General features: G+C 55.8%; 1 protein-coding gene across 3 annotated transcripts in view; it reads right to left on the reverse strand.

The window, feature by feature from the left end:
• Positions 1-1,240: 1,240 nt before the first annotated feature.
• Slc25a25 (solute carrier family 25 member 25) overlaps positions 1,241-13,812 on the reverse strand; it is a 43,437-nt gene continuing 30,865 nt past the window's right edge. For 2 of the 3 annotated variants that reach the window (XM_004641529.2, XM_004641531.2), the window contains exons 2-10: positions 8,632-8,758; positions 8,460-8,547; positions 7,028-7,139; positions 5,877-6,035; positions 4,379-4,531; positions 4,009-4,116; positions 3,752-3,919; positions 3,206-3,356; positions 1,241-3,128 (exon numbers count right to left, since the gene is read on the reverse strand). In XM_004641529.2, the coding sequence (XP_004641586.1) occupies positions 2,944-3,128; positions 3,206-3,356; positions 3,752-3,919; positions 4,009-4,116; positions 4,379-4,531; positions 5,877-6,035; positions 7,028-7,139; positions 8,460-8,547; positions 8,632-8,758 (1,251 nt within the window). In that variant the 3' untranslated portion in view covers positions 1,241-2,943. Of the gene's footprint in view, positions 3,129-3,205; positions 3,357-3,751; positions 3,920-4,008; positions 4,117-4,378; positions 4,532-5,876; positions 6,036-7,027; positions 7,140-8,459; positions 8,548-8,631; positions 8,759-10,746; positions 11,008-13,812 lie in introns of those variants that run through there. The other variant, XM_004641532.2, reaches the window with a different exon arrangement.

Consider the following 13,812-nt stretch of genomic DNA (forward strand, 5'->3'; position numbering starts at 1 on the left):
CCAAAAAGGCAGCTACACCAGGGAGAGAAGGCTTGGGTCCAGGCACAAAGTCCACCAGAGAGCAGGAGGCAAAGGCCTGGCAGCTGGGGGGCCCAGAGGCCAGAGCCAGGTTTTACAAACAAGTCAGGCATGGTGCCTGGCGCCTGGGGCCGGCCCGGGCTGCAGAGTGAGGCCCTGTCCTGATCCTGATGGAGGGAGGAAGGGAGGGAGGGAGGAGCAAGAGAGAGGGAGGGAGGGAACGCAAATTAAGGGGCACAGCTGGACACTGCGTACTGAGAGCTTACCTCAAGCACTGACCCCGATCGCAAATCCTGCTGGCGGCCAAACGAAGATGGCTCCGAGCAAGAACAAGTCAAGAAGGCTAAAGCATCGGAGGCTTCGCCAGAGCACCCCACATCTAACCCACCTGTTTAAGAGGGAGCACTTGCCCAAAGCAAGAGGCAGTGGCTGGCCAGGCACCGGGGGTTAATAACGGTTCCCTTCCTAGCACGCTCCAGCAGTAGTGGCATGCAACTTAACTGGCCTTGGGATCTGCTACGGTTTGTGTCTAGGTGTCCCCCCAGGTCCTCGTGCAGTTACGGGGCAGACTTCTAGAGTTTGCGATTAACTCGAGATCCGGTGCTGGGATTCTGGGTGCGGGTGCTACACCTGGCCTGGAGCGGCGCCTAAAGGCAACCTGAGACAAGCCACTGCGCTGCCGCCGCTGCCACTGCTGCCGCTGCCACTGCTGCTCCCTTGTGCTCTTGCTGTTTTCCCTGCTGCCATGAACTGCTGCCCTCTGCCATGTGCCACTCTGCCTCGGAGCCAGCCGAGTGTGGACAGAAGCCTCCACTGTAAGCTAAACCAACCCTTCCTTCCTTAATTTTGGGTAGCAGGTGCTTTGTCCCAGCAATGAGAGAAGAGTCACGGGGATAGGGTCCACCCTAGGATGGCGGAGGGCACTTGGGGTGCATCCTCGGAGCCATGGGAGCTAAGCCTGGGGTCTGGCCAGCCCAGTTCCTCCCCGTCAGGGGCTGCCCAGCTCTGCTTCCTGGCTGCCATGAGCAAAGCAGCCTAACTGCGCTCCACCGTGCCCGCCCTTCCTGCCTCATCCCCATGAGCTGAGGGCCCCACACCGTGAGCCCAGCGATCCTCCCCTCTGGATGGCGGGTGCTGGCGTTACACCCAGCCATGAGAAGCCTGACACAAATGCCCTCAACCTCCCAACCCCAAAGGACAAAACATCCTGGCTTCACAAATATCAGCTCTGAAACAACTTTATTAGAAGGCTGTTTTGAATGACAAGTTCCAACCAATTCTCTAACTTGCTTGTTGACAAATTCCAGTTATAACTGTATACTTCTGTGTAACGATTTTTGCATTGATCTTTGCAGCCTATGGAAAGCTTCCTCCTCAGGTCATCCTAGGGTAATGGAGGTGCCATCAAGTGGCCAGGTGACCAGCATTATCAAGCAGGGGCAGCAGCAGGCCAGGAGGGAAGCATCCACTTCACAGGCAGGGGCAAGGGACTCGCTGCCCAGGCCATCAACCCCCGCCCTCACCCCAAATTCACAGTGAGAGGCACCTCGCCGCCTTATCATTCAGAAATGAAAAGGAAATCCCCTGTCCAGAGCTCAACCTTCCACATCAAGTCCTGAGATCTCAACTTCTTGTTGTCGCCCCTCATCTCCAGGCCCAAGAGGAATTTCTTTGGACAGACACAGGTGTGACATCAGCATGGATAGGGAGGGGATGGGAGGGATCAGGCCAGTGTCCCCTCCTGCCTCTCCCCCTTCCCCACCCTCACTGGGCAGCGATGGCAAGGTACAATCAACCATGAACATAAATATGAATAAAAAAGGAACTTGAAAGTGACAGGCTATTAATTAAACAAATCTATAAAAATAGTTAGGACATAACTCTGTTCAAATAAATACAAAATAAATAGGCTCCAAGCAGTGTGATACTTCACATCAGTGGAATGTCAGGCTGGTCCCACTTGGCCCATAGGACTGGACCCAACCCCGGACAACAGAGACAGATGGTCATGCCGCCAGCCAGCCAGCCCACCCTCCCCGCGCCTCCTTTCCAGAAGCACACGGCAGGCACAGCGGTCCAGCTCAACCTGGGACAAAACCTTTTTCCCAGCAATATATGATTAAGGCCTTCGACACCTTTCCCTCCCTCACCAGGGCACAGGTGGCGGCACCAACTCTGCCCTTGGCCTAACACACGACCCTGTGCTGCCCCTGTGCCAAGGAGCAGGGACTATGAGTTTGCTTCTGCACTGATGCCTGTCCTGGCAGAGTCTGGGACCAGGGGGCAGCAGAGGCCCCAGGGGGTCAGCTGCCCCCAAAGCCATGCGCCACAATGCCAGGCAGCCAGCGCCAAGGGCACAAGCGCATCTGTGCCCTGCTGGCGGGCTCTGCAGCAGCATGGGCTTTAACCCGAGGCAGGCGTGTGAGTGAGAGCCCCAACTCCCCGCACCTGCCTCGGCACCCCTGGCAGCGGAGGCAGGAGTGCCTCGCACCCTGCACCAAGGGTGGGGCACAAGGAGGGGTGTGAGCAGCACGCGCCCTCCTCCTGCTACAGCAAATCAAGAGGCAGGGTGCACAGTGGGCACAGGGAGGCCTGGCCAGCTGGAGGAGGGCGAGACGGAAGCAGCAAGCCGGCCTCCAAGCTCGCTATTTGGCAGGCACTGCAGGGAACGTCCTGTCCCGAGGCCTGTGAGCCTGGGCTCCTGCTGACCCTGGACCCTGAGCAATGCCCATGGGTCTTCCCTGGAAAGGGCACAGGGTCTACCAGGTCAGCAGGAAAAGCCCAAGGGCCCGCCAGTGTCCCCCTATGACGCATCCAAGGTCCCATAGCTTGGCTTCAGTCGTCTTAGTGTTAGCACATTCACAGAATGAGATGGCTCTACACCCCGGCCCGGCCGGGATCCGCGAGTCGCCGCCTGCCCCGTCATCACCGCGACTGCACGCCCAGGGTGATCTTCAGGTTCTCATACACCACATAGCTGATGCTTACGGCTGGGATCACCTTCATGAAGTTGGGGGCCAGCCCCCGGTACAGCCCAAAGGCGCCCTCTGTCCGCAGGATCTGCTTGAAGAGGCTGCTCATGGTCACCTCGGGGGCACCCTCAATGGAGGCTGCAGGCAGAAGGGTACTGGTCACATTGGATGTCTCCCACCACATCCCCACCCCAGCTGCCTGGACTGGGACCCACCTTGTGCCTGCATCCGGGTCCTGACCAGGGCCAGTGGGTAGCTGGCCAGCTGGCCACAGGTGCTGGAGATGGTGCCGCAGGCCAGGAGCACAAACACGCCAGGGTCAGCACTGTTCACCGCATAGCGCTGCAGCCAGGTGTTCTTGAGTGTCTGGAGGGTAAGGGAGGAAGGTGAGCCCCGGGTACAACACGGTTGGGGGAGGAGGGGACATAGTCATTGGATCGGCACACGAGGCATCTTCCTGTCATGTGGGCTCTCTGAGGCCACTGTACCCTGATGCAGCTCGGCAAGGCCCAGGCTACTAGCACCTGCTGCCCTGGTTTCTGCTGTCACCAGGCACCCCAGGCTAGGACAGCAAGGGGGGCCCAAGGCAGAGGGAGCGTCCCCTCCCCTCACCACCCCTTGCATGTGAACCATCAGAGGCCAAGGTTGACAAGGAGCCTGTACATAAACAGACAACCCTCATGGGAGAGGGAGAAGGTTGTCACCAAGGGGCCGGGGTGAGGAAGCAGGGCTGTCTCCCTTGCTTGCTGCGGAAACCTCACCTCGTAGACGGCCAGGTCGATGCCGGCATAAGGGATGATTCCCAGCATATTGGGGACATAGCCTTTGTAGAAGGCGGCTACCCCTTCCCTGGCCAGGATCCTGCGGGCACAATCCAGCATGCCCGAGTACTGGCCCGTCTTCCGCAGGGCCATGCGCGTCTTCAGAACCTGCAGTGGATGGCAGGGACTGTGAGCTGGGAAGCCCTCCTCACCTCCACTTGTGTAGCCTCCTGCCCCCAGCCCAGGCTGCCCCTCACCTCCATGGGGTAGATGCTGCTCTGTGCAATGGCGCCAGCCAGGGAGCCCGCCACAAGCCTCTCGTGGATCCGCAATGTCTCCTGGTCACTGCCAACCAGTCGCTTGATCTAGACAGGGACAGACAACCAGTGGGTTAACCCAGAAACCATGGTGCCTGTCCCCATCCTTACCAGTCCTCGAGGGGCCCCCAAGGTGCTGGCTGAGACCTGGTGAGCCTGGTCCATCTGCTGCTGCAGCAGGGCTGGGCCAGGCACAGGTCCCCCACCTTGCTGTCCCTTGGACATGACAGCCAGCCCTGGCTTTGGGGACCCCTGTCCAGGGGAAGCTCAACAGCCAGTGCCTGGAAACTCTCAGAAACCAGGTCCTTACCTGCTCATATGCCATGAATTTGATGGCCGATTCTGGGGCAATTTTGAGGACATTGATGCCATTGCCCCGCCACAGGGACTTGGCACCTCCCTCGCGGATCATCTGGGTGAATCCACCCACAATGCACATGTTGTTGCTGCGGGAGGCGTGGACCTGGGGGAGGACACATGGTCAGCCGAGCCAGGCAAGCCCGCCACCCACCAGGAGAACCAAGCGAGGCTAAGTCCTATCAGCTTCCACTAGATTTTTCTGCACACATGCTGTGTGCCAACTGTGCACGAAAGGCATCCACAAGTTTAAAAAAAAAAATGCAGACCCAGAATCCCAGTCCTCTGGGAGGTGGAGTAAGGAGTCTCACATGGTCTAGCCCAGCCTAGGCAAATTGGCAAGAACCTATCCAAAATAAATACAAAGGGACTGGGGATGTGCACAGGCCCTGGGTTCAATCCCCAGTACTACACAAACAAGACCAAAGCAAAACAGAAAAACACTGGCCATCATACCATCGAAATGGTCAAACATAAAAAATTAACCACGAGCCGCCTCAAACGCACCCTAGCTTCAACAATCAGCACACCAGGGCCAATCGTTTGGGCTGCTTTTAATTTCTCCAACATTCCCAGGAATTCTCTCAAAAATACAAATTGTTCAAGCCTTTTATGTTCAGGGCTTGGAAAGTGGGGTGGAGAGTTCAAAAATTAAAGAGCTGGGAAGAAAAGGATAGTGCCTTGCCTTCTTTTTTCTTTTTTTTATTTTTCAGTTTTTCTTTTCTTTTGCTACTGGAAACTAAACCCAGGAGCTCACGCTCGATAGGCAGGTGCCATGGCACTGAGCCATGTCCCCCACCCACTCTATATTTTTTTGTGGCGGTGTCTCACTACATGGCCCAGAGTAGGCTCAAAGTTTCTATCTTCCTGCCTTGGCCTCCTGAGTGCTAGGATTACAGACATGCACATAATCCCTGCCTGGATGACGCCTTTTCTGAGTAGGCACAGAAAGTGCCAGAAGGGAGCTAGGGGGACAAAGGGTGATGGGTCACTGTTCCAACAGACATCAAAGTCCAACAGAGTGTCCTGAAGCGGGTCATTTAATAACCCCAGCCCTGACATCAGAAGGGCTTATCTCTGTCCTTCAGACGTGGAGCCACGGCCTAGCAGGGCAAGGGTACTACTTCCCTGGCCTCTGGTCAGATGAGAGCCCACCCCACTATGTACTGCAGCACTCAGCGCCCACCACACCCCAGGCGTCCCTGGCCCACCAGCACACATCAGGCCACCGTAAGGTGATGCCTGGCTGGAGAACCTCAGCTAAAATTAGGCTGGCCATGTGCAAAAGGTCACCAAGGCCTGGATCTCCTGGTACCCTGACCGGGCAATGACTAATCTAATTCACAGGGTTAGACAAGTGGGGGCCAAAGCAGCACTGCAGCCAAGGGAGAAGCCAACCCGCCAGCAACCCCAGGATGAAACCCAGACAGCTCAGGCCAGCTGCTGCTCACCTGCATGAGCACCTTGAGCCTGTCCAGAGGGGCCGTGCAGGTCCTCGACACGGCCCCCGCCCCACCTCCTGCCACCAGGTGCCGCCACCACATGCCCGTCTGCCTCTCCTCCACTGTGAACTCATCCGGGACTGTCAGGTTCTCACCCACATCAAAGATCTGTGAGGAAGAGCAGCAGAGACATCACAAGCTTGACCTAGACCACTGGGTGCCCAGCCAGTGACAGGTGTCACCTACCCTCTTAAAGTGGGCACACAGGGACACTGGGTAGGAACCAAATGCAGGGCAAAGCCCTTAGCCTCCATGGCTTGGGGAGGCCCAGGCATTGAACAGGGAACACAGTGCCAGGGACAGGCCCCTCAAAACCCGCCTCCTGGGCATGTCACCGAGGACCGCCAGGCTGGCCAGGCTGACAGGATCAGAACTCAGGGGCAGAACATTATGCAAGGCCTCAGCACACAGGAGGAGCACTATACCCATGGCTGCCCTCCCTCGGGCAGCATCCAAGCCGGACCCAGCTGCCCCAAGCCAGGCTGTGCGCCAGACTCTGCCCAGCCGCCCTGAACCTGGGAACTGGTGGCACTGCCAGCCCAGATGGGTGACTCAGCCAGACTCAGCCAGAATGGACACAGCAAGCTCCGCCAAAGGGTCTCAGTCTCGGCAGAGAGATCAAGTATGGAGAGTTATGCTGACAGAAAAACGGACAGTCTGAGGGCCTGTGTTCTGTGTTGTCACTTTGAGACGGGGTCTTGATACACAGTTCAGGCTGGCCTTGAACTCAACCATGTAGCCCAAGCTGGCCTTGTACTTACTGAAATCTTCCTACCTCAGCCCCAGAATGTTGGGATGACAGGCATGTGCCACTACACCCAGCTGCTATTTGTTTCATAGGGACTAATGCCACCAAAACCTCAGGCAAGTGTGGGGACAGCTAGTAGCTGTCCCCTTGGAAAGGATCACAGGTTTGTGAAGTCGGGCATATGAGAGGAAGGGAGGCTTAGCACACCTACGAGGCATAAGCACTCATGGGGATGGGAGGGCACTGCTGGCCAAGGGACCCTGTGACCCGGGAGCGGTGAGGCTTCATGGGGCGGCCAGCATGTGGGCAGCCTGGCTCTGCGGAGCTGGCAGGTAGGCAGGGGCGCCCTCACCGTGGAATGCTTCCAGTAGAGGATGATCTCGGGGATGTTCTCCACGGGGTGCAAGAGGTGGTAGTCCCGCCACTCATTCCAGTCGATGGTCATCGTGCCATTCTTATCCATGCTGCAAGAGAGGGGCTCAGTCACCAGGAATGATGGCACCCCAGTTGCACGGTCCCCAGCGGAGCAAGTGGAGGTCAGGTGCCCGGCCCCAGAGGAAGCTACAGAAGGCACCTGTGGTCCCTAGACAAAAGTCAAGGTGGCTCCACACCTCACCTTGCACAAGGTGGGGATATACTGGCCTCTATTCGGGGGGGGGCTTTTATCTTTTGGGGTTCATTTTTGATTTTTTGTGGGTTTTTTGAGACAGGGTCTCACTGCATATTCCAGGCCAGCCTGGAACTCACTGTATAGCCCAGACTGGCCTCAAACTCATGGAGATCCTCCTGCCTCAGCCTCCCAAGTGCTGGGGTTTCAGGCGTGCACAAACACGCCTAGTTTAGAACCCCATTCTCTCAGGCACAGAAGTCAGGGAAGGAGGCAGTTGAGGGGGACAGGAGGGACACGCATACTTACTAGGTGACAGGGCCCCAGAAATGGCCCGTTCGTATTCTGACAGACAGACAAAGGAGGATGCAGAGGAGAGAGGAGAAACACAGATAAGTGCCCAGCAGAGGTTAGTGAAGCAAGCACACAACATACGCGATGGCAGGTGCGACAGGCCCTGCAGCAATGGCCCAAGGAGCAGGCCCAGGGCTGCTGTCCCAAGGACCCACAAGCACCCAGGCCTCGGGGGTTTGGAGAGACTCAGCCAGGAAGGGCAGTAGCACCTGCAGCTTCTCAGGAGGGGCTCCTGGCAGCCACCACGTCAGTGAGCTTTCTCACCAGGGCAGTGTGTAACTGGGGTATGCGGGGCAGTCTGAACAGTGGAAAGGGGGTGGCGAGGAGTTGGCCCCAGTCAAGGGCCACACAGGCTGCCAACCCCTTCTCACACAGAAACTGTTCCCAGGATGCCTTTCAGCAACTTGAAAGCCCCCAAACTACTCTTTTCTTCTTTTGTTTTGTTGACTCAAGATCTTGCTATGTAACTCAGGCTGGCCTTGAACTCACTGTGTAGTACAGGCTGGCCTCAAACTCATGGTGATCCTCCTGCCTGAGCCTTCCAAGTGCTAGGACTATAGGCCTGCACCACCATGCCTGGCTTCCCCCCAATCTCTCCTCTTCCTGGGTCTCTGAGGAATGGGCCTACTTCCCTAACTCCAGATCTGTGATTCTTTCAAAGAAGGCTGGCTGGCAAAGGTGGGACTGGTTGCCCCAGCAGGGTTATTTAAATCCTCTGCAACTGCAAGAAGGCCCAGATCAGAGTGGTCCACACAGCAGGCAGCGGCATGGGTTAGTCTCAGAGCTCCTCCTCTGCAAACAGCCAGGCCTGCTGGGCACACACCTCTTGAGGATTTTTTCCGCCTGCTGCTCTGAGATCTTGACTCCCAGGTCCCGCAGGGACTGCATGATCTCCTGGGCATCAATCCGTCCTGCAATGACAATGAGTGTGAGCAGGGCTGGGCATGTGCAGAAGCCCAAGGTTGGGAGGACCAGGCTCGGCAGGGCAAACTCACCATCATTCTTCTTGTCCAAACTCTTGAACACCAGCCTCAGTTTCTTCTCGTGGTCTTGGAGGTAGTGCACGAACTCTTCGAAGTCCAGCTGTCCATCGAGGTCCTTGTCGCCAGCCTGAACAATTTTCTAGAAAACAGAAGTGAGGTTTCGTGTTCTGGCTCCTGCCCCAGGAGGCCACTGTGCTCATCTGTGAACAAAGGTCACCCTATGACCAGAGATGCCTCTGCTCTATTCCCACAGCTGCCAAGGCAAGTCGCCAACACGCCAGACCCCTCACCTAGGTCTCCACAGCCTGTCCAGAAGCCCAGTCTGGGCCCCTCCTGCGAGCTGGAGGATCCTCGAGGCAGAGGCCAGCAGGCTGCCCGGCCCTTGTTCCTTCCAAGAGTTCCCAAGACCAGCTTGTCACACAGCCCAGTCAGCTGCTTGGCTGCCCCGCAGCCCTACCCGAAAGCCAGGCCCTGGCCCCACTCTGCTGGGTGGTGAGGTGGGGACAGCTTGGAATCAGGTTCCCTCAGGAACCCTGCCAGATGTTCTTTCTGTCCCCAGAACAAGTCGGTGGCCAGGGTGAAGGTACAGGAGCAATACTCCCTTGGCAGAAGCTCTGCCAGGAACACCGAGGCTACAGGGCAGGTAGGAGCCGAGCGCAACTAACTATTCTGGGGCCTGTGCTGATGCCTCAGCCGGTCGCTGGTGCCAGGGTGTGTGACGCCAAAGCCAACCCGAGCCTTCCCCACCAGGCACTGCATGCACACCAGGGCGCTCAACTCAGGGCTGGGTTCATGACCCAAGAAGCCTTTAAGGGACTCTGCTCATTCCATGACCATAATCCTAGTACTCAGGAGACTGAGGCAGGAGGACTGCAAGTGTGACGCCAGTCTGGGCTATATAGTGGATTCAAAGCCAGCCTGAACTACATAGCAAGACCCTGTCTCAAAAATAAAAAAAATAAAAAGGAAAAGAAAAAGAAAAAAGGTTGCAAAGCTCTGCTTCCGCCCTTCAGAGACGAGCTTTATCATCTCACGTGTAGGCACCCTTTTCCTGAGCCAGGCGAAACACTTCATGGAATTCTTTCGAACAGTTCTAGGGCCCATCGTTCTGGGTTACAGAGCCGGAGCTCGGAGAGCTGAGCATGGGGCAGTTACACAGCCCCAGGCGGTGTGCGGGGGAGTCCTGCCGGGCCTGATGGATTCTTAGTCACCTCCCCACAAATCCCACTGCCACCCCACCAAGGAGTCTCAAGAAAATGGGGAACAACTGTGAATCACCCCAACCTATCAACACCCTGAATTATGAGGCAAAGACACCCCCCTAAGAAAAATGGTGAGAGTCTCTCTGTGTCCCCTAAGCCCCCTGCCCAGAATCCCACTCACTAACACAAATCAACGCAGGTTCCAAAGCCCCTTGGGGAAGGAAGGTGGGGTTTGGAAATTAACAGTATGTGCTCACACAGTGCCCTCGACTCCTGAAGGTGCTGAGGAAGGCCCGGCCTGGAGCCCCGCATGACCTCACTTGATCGAAAGCGCACGGTGTGGGGTGCGGCCGGAATGTGGGCGAACACGGCACTTCATCTGCTAACTGGGGTTGCGCTAACTTCCTGCCAGCAATTGTGCTCTCCGCCCAGAGCGACGGCAGTCACACAAAGGGGCTGTCACTGCAGATGTCTACAGGAGTGGAAGCGGCCTGTGTGGCCCCCAGGCTGCTTGGGACAGGAAACCGGTGACCTTACTGGGCTGGGTACCCGTGCTGTGGGCCACCCCTGATTGAACCCATCGCAGCCAATTTCAAAATATTATCCTACAGCCGGCATCCACCTCCAAGCCCCTGGGCCAGCTTCCAGAACCTGTCCTGGGGTGCGTGGCCACCCCTCCTCCTCCATCTCACCCAAGTCAGTCCCTAGAATGCCAGCCTTCCTTCCCCAGAATCACGTGAAAACCAGTCATTCCCCAGCCAGACGCTGGAGGAAAAGCTCCGCGTGTCAGACATTCTTTCTCCGGAGCACTGGGCAGTCATGCCTGCCAAGCCCCCGAAGCCAGAAGCTGCTCATCCACTTAGCAAACAGCCTGCATGCATACCCAGCCTCACTGCCGCCACCACCGCCACCACCCCGCACAGACCTGCTTCCACTGGCGGTAGGTGGAGAACTCCTGCGAGGGGATAAAGATGCTGAGTTTGAAGATGGACTTGAGCTCAGCTGGAAGCCCCTTGGACTCAAAATACTGGAACTCGGTCTGGGTTTCCCCGATGAGCGGCACGTACAGGCACAGGCAGAGCATGCTGGTGGAGTGCAGAGCCGGCACTCGGAGGCCAGGGAGTGAAGCGCTGGCAGCCTCTGGATGGGAATGTGCCGGTCCCGGGAAACACACCCAAGATATGCCAGTCCTCGGCTATCATTGGCTGCTTAAGCCCTGCCCCTTTACTTAATCGAAAAAAAATCCACCCAATGTGGAGCAGCTGGCAGCCAGTGAGCACGGCCCCCAGCAGCCAGTGGCATCAGGTTGCCCAAGAGCTGAGAGCAAAGAGCAGGACTGACGTCGTCACCACCTGCTGTGAGCTCCAGAGGCAGGTTCTGCCCTGCATGCTGGTACCATCCCCAAACTAACCTTTAGTCCCTGGCTGCCAGCCCCTCCAAATGGACATATGGCCCACAGCCTGTTTTCATACAAGGTCCCCAAATGCGTCACATAATGCAATGGTTTTCTGCCATTGGTAAATCATTCCCAGCAGAAAAAAAAAAAAAAAAAAAAAAGAGGATGAGCTGTGTGGAGGTGTACACCTGCTATTCCAGCTATGCAGGAGACTGAGGCAGGAAGATCATCATGTCTGTAGCAATTGAGAGACTGGCCAGGGAGCTAGCTCAGTGGCCTAAGCGCCTGCTTGGCAAGCACAAGGTTCTGAGATCAATCCCTGGTACCAAAAAATAAAATAAATATAGCAACCACGTTATTTAAAAAATAAAAATAAATAAAATGGAAAGGATTGGGGTTGAAGAAAAATCAACGGATATAGAATGCCTGAACCCAGGACAGCTGAAAATGGGCCAGAGTAGCTGAGAGAGGGTCCTCAGCGGCCCTAGAATATGGACCCCCCCCCACTGCGGGCCATTCATCATGCAGGCGCCGCCTGGCCGGCCTGAGCTTCCGGGATGGCACCTGCTCCGGGGTCCCCAGCACCTCACAGCCCATGTGCCTGCAGCGCCCAACACATCTCACTGGCCAGCGTGACAGAGCATGCAGCAGCCACTCATGGCCTGCAGGATTCCCTCAGAGTCTGAGTCACCTGGGACTGGACAGGATGGGCCCGGGGAGGGGCACACTATGAGGTCTAGTGGGCTCTGCAGAGGGCCTCCCCAGATGCAGGAACCTGCACCTGCTTCCTGGCCTGTAACACTGCCATTCAATAGAGAAGTTTTCCAAATCAAGTGGAATTAAAAACTCAGCCAGGCCACACTGCAGGCGCTCAACAGCCTCACATGCATAACAATAGCAACAGTGGCCAGCTCAGGGTTGCAGAAACTTACTGTGGATCAGCCAGCAGGGCTGGGAAGCCTGGGTTACTAGAGGACAAGGATGATCCTCCCCAGCCAGCCAGGGCTGCGTTCCCCTGTGTCCCCCCACCCCCTTCCTTCTCAGCAGACTTCAAGGAAGGAGCCAGGTCACTGAGGACAGAGAAGGGGATTGTACCACCCACGGACCTTTGGCTGTGCGTCTCTTTCTACCATGGAGTAAATCTTCCCGCTGCCAGGGTGAATTTAAGGGGCAGTTACTATTTGGGAGTACCTACATGAAAAGGACCCATCAACTCACAGCAAAGCTTTCTAAGAAGCTGTGAGGAGGTTTCCAGAATAAGATATTGGCACTTGTGTGCAACCTTGTAATTCAGAGATCTGAAGCAGCGACCAGGTCTCTGGAGAGACCCTGTGAGGACTTTGCAAACGCCGGCCCTGGGCTGATCTGATGTCGTAGCTCCGATGGTCCCATCCTGGTAGATTTTTTTTTTTTTTTTTTTTTTTGCCGAACCGGGGATCGAACTCAGGCCCTTGCGCTTGCCAAGGAAGCGCTTATTCCACAGAGCCATCTCCCCGGCCCCCATCCTGGTAGATTGCTGGAGCTGCCCAATCCAGAATTTTTTATTTATTTATTTTTTTAAATGTATTTGGCACAGGGTCTCACCATGCAGCTCAGACTCAGATCCTCCCGTTTTCAGCCTCCCCAGTGCTGGGACTACAGGTGTGCACCACCACGCCCGGTCTCGGTGGCTGGCTCAGCACGCCTGGGGGGCAGGGCCAGGGTAGCATGTGGCGCTGGGGATCAAACTCCGGGTCCCTGAACTTGCCTAAGCAGGCACTTAGTCCACTGAGCTATCTCTTCGGCTCCCAATCCAGAACAATTTGTTCTGGGGCTGTTTTTCCCTCCAACATAGGGTCTTGCTATGTGCTTCAGCCCGAACTTGTACTCACTGTAGCTCTGGCTGCCTTTGAACTTGCAGCAATCCTCCTGCCTCAGTCTCCTGAGTGCTGGGATAACAGGCCTATGATACCACACCTGGCTCTGGGGCTATTTCAGGACACATTATAGCTCTACTGTGGGGGTCCTAAGGCAGAAGGCGATTGGCTTGGAACCTCTGTGTCGCTTTTCCTGGTGCTAACCTCTTCCTGGATCGCATGGGGAGCTTCAGTAGAAGCTTTGAATGCTTAGCCGGCCTCTTGAGGCCCTAAAAACACACACACAGGGCCACCTCCGTGAGGACACAATACAATATTGTTTAATATGAAGGAGCTTCACATTAAGAAAATAAATAGCTGGCTGCGGAAGGGCATGCCTGCCATCCCTCCACTTGGGAAGCTGAGCCAAGAGAACCACTGCAAGTCAAGGCCAGCCGGAATGACGTAGCGAAACCCTATTTCAAAAAGATAAAATAATTTTTTCATAATTTTATTGAGAGACAAATAGCAATGAGATAGATTCAAATCAAATTAGTAGGACAGTTTCAATAATTAACCCGTTGCATACTGTCTTCCTAGTACTTATTTGTTGTGCAAGATGCAGACATGATTACCTATTTACGAACACTATTACAACAAATCCTTTTAGTCACTGAATTAAGAGAATGTAGCTGTATATCTACCCTAACCATTTTGAATACACAAACACAAAATGGTCATTTATCAGCCCACCAGGGGG

The sequence above is a fragment of the Octodon degus genome, unplaced genomic scaffold, assembly GCF_000260255.1.
Source record: "Octodon degus isolate 3935 unplaced genomic scaffold, OctDeg1.0 scaffold00138, whole genome shotgun sequence".
Classification (NCBI taxonomy): domain Eukaryota; kingdom Metazoa; phylum Chordata; class Mammalia; order Rodentia; family Octodontidae; genus Octodon; species Octodon degus.